Below are 4,676 nucleotides of genomic sequence, written 5' to 3' on the forward strand. Positions count from 1 at the left end.
ATTTGCAAGTGAAAAAAACGAAAAGGATGAAATACAATTCACTATAATTACATAATATAGTATACACATAAATAATTTTGTTTGAGAACACACTGTCTTTAGCCAGGGTGCTGAGCGCAAGTACCCCATTTTGCAGCTAAGTACTTAAAAAAAAAAACATAAAAATACTCCCATTATCGATATCTGTATTCATTTTAGGTGCTCGAAATAAACATAAAACTAAAGCAATATAAGAAATTAAAGTGGATGCTAAATAAATAAAGATCCACTTATTTATACCTTTTTCTTTTAGTACTGTTTATAACGAGTTTTTAAAATAAATACAATTTGATAATACTATTTTGAAAAGAAAACTCACGTACAGTTGAATAATTTAATAACATTTGATTAAATTATGGTGAAAATTCAGATGCAGTTTCACGTGAAATTGATAGTTGAGAACTGTTAGATGAAAATTTAGTCAAATCAATCTCAGTCAAATCATCTAACCACTCTCAGTTATAACTTCACGTAAAGTCGACTGCACCTGAATTTTCATCTTATTTTAATTATTAATTGTTTATAAGAAGAGAATCTGTAGGTGAATTTCCTCCTTATTTTGTGAAGAAAGGGATTGTTGTTCATGCGTTCCTGGTCAACGATACAGTGACGTTGAAAAACTTGGTCTTCTCCTTAGACATACTGTCAGTTAAGAGCGTCTGGTAGCGACTAAACACGTTTTCAATGATATCTTCACCGAAGTGGCTAACCAGCAAGGGTTCAGCAACGGCTCTCATGCACTGCGCCACATTGTATCCGCCATCGATGAGTGATTCGAATTCTTCCGATTCGGAATCCATGGCGTTCCAATTGTTTTCATAAGCATTCCAATTCACTTCAGACACCTCTAGGCGGTTGATGGTGAAGGATCCTTCGCTTTGAACTTCAAGTTTCACTTCCGATGGGGACGGTGTATATTGTGGGATGTTGAAAGCATCCATTTGCTCTTCTTTTATGATTCCCTGCAACACACAAAACAAACGGCTGCTTTTTTACATAAAGAAATTATTACATAATTAAATATATTTAATAAAATAAAAATTCAAGAGACTTAGTAAATATAAATATAAAATATATATTTTTTATTCACAAATATATATATAAATTATTATTAATCAAATACTAATCTAAAATGATAATATTTACTGTGCTGTAATGAAATCAGTTATATTTAAGTAATGTATTGTGTACCTCCAAGACCATTTGATTGAGAGCGGCAGCCATGAGTTCCCAAATGTAGCAACACTCCTTAGAAGATGGATCATCACTTCTTCTTCCCAAGAATGTTAAAACCATGACACCTCCTTCAACCACTTCCTCACCACGACACTTGAGAAAGAAAGAGAAGTCTCTTCGAAATTGTTCATAGTAAGCGTTCAGAACGTTTAAGGGGCTTGTGCTTGACATGTAAATGTTGCCCTTGTTGTTCTCTATTCCCTCAGGAACCTAGTTAATCACCAATAAGTTAGAGAAACATATAACGCTGCTTTATGTGTCCAATAATTTTGAATAAAAAAATTATGTATATCCCAAAATCAGTTATTATATAATTATATTAAATATATATTATTTAATTTATATTTTATAGTTTTATATATATTTTATACTATCTGATTTTAATGTACAGTAATTAATACTAATACAATTGATATTAGTAAATATTTTGGATCAATGTTTTTTTGTACTATTAGATTTAGGATTTAAAATTTAATATAAAATAATAAATTTTATTGATTATGTAGTCTTGTTGAAAAAAAAAATGACATAATTTTTAGGAATTAATATCTTAAGATATACTGCTTATTTATCAACAATTGAGGACTAAATAGTCTATATATATCACTTACAAAGAATGACGTCGTTTTGGAATTAAAAAACAAAAACTAGCATTTATTTATTGTGAAGAGATGTGTGTATTTAGTATTTACCCTAAAATTAAAAAAAAATATATAGGGAGCCAAATCAGTGAATGAAGTATTTGTATAATGTGTATAATAGGGTTTATGAATGTTCGATTCAATAAGATATCAGATGTTTATTATTTTTGGTATTGAGATGGTTATTCTAAATAGTATAGATGTATTGTGTTTAAAAAATTAGTAGTATTTTATTCTGGATGTTCATTTTTTAACTCATATTAGGCTAAATAAATAATTCATTATATGCATTGTACAAATACTCCATTGACTTCCTAGCAAAATTAAAAAAAAATCTATATATAGATACCTTAGATAGCCATTGAAGGCTGTAAGAGGCATGAACGAAATGAATACTTGTGTTTGCAAAAAGCCTGCCATAGAATGAACCTGGAGCTCCAAAGAGGAAACAAGGACCGCAACTATTTTTTTCAAACTTATTATTATTATTATTACTTATCATGAGATTCTGTTTGAAGCTGTCAAGGGACCTGAAAATGTTGTTGAAATCATTCCCTGGGAGATCATTCATGAACACATTGTATTCAGGGGAATTCTGGTTCAGCTCTCTGCAAAGATTCTCAATGGCTTTTATGATTTCTGTGACAACAAAGAAAGTGTTGGGGCCAGAGGAACACCCCAAGTCCGCAATTGATACGGTTCTTGGGATTTTCTTGTAGTACAGGCTGGTTATGGCTTCCTCTCTTATTGGTCTTGTTAGAGAAATCACCTTTTGCTGCATAATTAATAATAACATGCACATGATTAGACAATAATTCGAGTTTAATTTGATGTATTAACGATAAAAAAATTTTATAATTAAATAAAACTTACTAATAATATTTTTAAAATTTTTAATAAAATATATGTACAAATTAAATGTGGCCAATACAATTTTTCTAGAAAAAATATAATTATATCCATTTTTTTTAATACCTTCAGTATAAAAATTAATTTGTTTTAACCTAAAATCAGACACAAAGTAAATGCAGCGAACTTTAATTTTATCACTGTGTACCTGAACTAAGGAGTTATTTGCATAGCTTGCTTCTCCAATTCCTCCATTCATGCGTAGTACCTGTTCTACTTCCATTTTTCTGATATCTCTCTTACTCTCTCTCTCTCACTTCTCTTCTATCTGGGTTTTGTTTTAATTTCTTGCTTCGGTGCGTTCGTAGAAGTCCACACCACCCATATATATAGACGCGAATCCAAAGCCATTTCGTTTTCAATAAATAAAATAAAACAAAATAAATTCAAAAAATATTTATTTAAAATATGTTTCCTCAATACTAAAAATCAAGTAGAAACTCAAGTACAGTCGACTTTACGTGAAGTTGATAGCTGAAATTCATTAGATGAAAATTTAGTCAAATCAATCAAAACATTTAACGACTCTCACCTGTCAACTTCAAACTTCATCCGAGTTTCTACCAAAAATCAATTACCAATCAATAATATATATTATGTATTTATGAATATTTATATATGTATTATTTCACTTATTTTTTTAATAAAGTGATTAACCACCAAAATAATCCATCATTTCACAATAAAATAATTAAATATTATTTATGAAACTTAATTATAAATATAAATTTAGATATTAGATTATACTATTTATAAAATTTAATTATGAATAATAAAACTATACTATATAATCATACAAATAATTTTATTGGTGTAACTTTTTTTTTGTTGTCTATATAACATAACTATTTAACTTAATTTTGAAAGCAATCATCGGAACCTTCTCAATAAAAGCCAAAAACGATCAAAATCACTATTTTCTGAATTTTTAATGTTACGTCGCATATCAATAATATCGATGTCTACTAGTACATGGTATCTGGTACTTCTAACTTAATAAAAGATATTTCGTTCAACTTATCGGTTATTCTCGTATTTCAATGCAAAATTCAATCATTTCTTAACCAGCTTCTATCTTTATTCGATCCCCACACAATGGTAAGCACAAAAGCTGGTATAAAATACTTTTACTTATAAGATGGTATAATTGAATAACATATTTTAATAACGCTATTTTATAATCAATTCTTGATGTTAATCAATTGCTTAATTAAAATACAAATTAATAAATAATCACAATTATTATGAACCATAGAAAATATAAATAAAATTGAGTAGTTTTAGACTTATCCTCCGTCTTAATAAATGTTTATTTAAAAAAAAATTAATTTAATTTTAATACACTAATAATATAATTATATATATAATTATCTAATTATATCTATTTTTTAGAGAATCATTTATATAATTAATATAAAAATTAATTATTTTTATTAATGTGTATTATTTATGTAATTGAATGTACGTATAAAATTATTTAAATTAATTTTTTATTTGTTTCACAAATATTTATTCATTTAACAAATTAATGTAACATTGATTTTTTTTTTCAGTTATTCTCCTAATGATAGTTTTATATTGCTATTAATGATAGTTTTATATTACTTTTTAACTTTTAAGATTTGGTTGACAACAACTATCCTAAAAGATGCTTGTTAAAAATGTAAAATGGAAAAGTTTTCATTAAAAAAATTACTTATATATTTTTAATATATTATTAAAAATATCAAAAACATAAAGTTTATTATTCTTTGTTCAAATAAATGTTTAAAAGTATAGATTTTAAGAAGATGAATATTCTAATAAAAATTTTATAATTGTCTTCGTCTAAAAATATTTTTTTAATTCTTA

At 26.8% G+C, this 4,676-nt stretch overlaps 1 protein-coding gene across 1 annotated transcript; it reads right to left on the bottom strand.

The window, feature by feature from the left end:
• Positions 1 to 312: 312 nt before the first annotated feature.
• LOC107478387 (S-adenosyl-L-methionine:benzoic acid/salicylic acid carboxyl methyltransferase 3) lies at positions 313 to 3,117 on the bottom strand. The gene is made up of 4 exons (XM_016098552.2): positions 2,974 to 3,117; positions 2,266 to 2,691; positions 1,231 to 1,485; positions 313 to 1,001 (listed from the first exon to the last, which is right to left on the bottom strand). Exons 1-4 carry the CDS (start codon positions 3,046 to 3,048, stop codon positions 621 to 623), a joined length of 1,137 nt encoding a protein of 378 aa, XP_015954038.1. The 5' UTR covers positions 3,049 to 3,117; the 3' UTR covers positions 313 to 620.
• Positions 3,118 to 4,676: the final 1,559 nt, after the last annotated feature.

Source organism: Arachis duranensis, chromosome 1 (genome assembly GCF_000817695.3).
Source record: "Arachis duranensis cultivar V14167 chromosome 1, aradu.V14167.gnm2.J7QH, whole genome shotgun sequence".
In the NCBI taxonomy this organism is placed as follows: Eukaryota; Viridiplantae; Streptophyta; class Magnoliopsida; order Fabales; family Fabaceae; genus Arachis; species Arachis duranensis.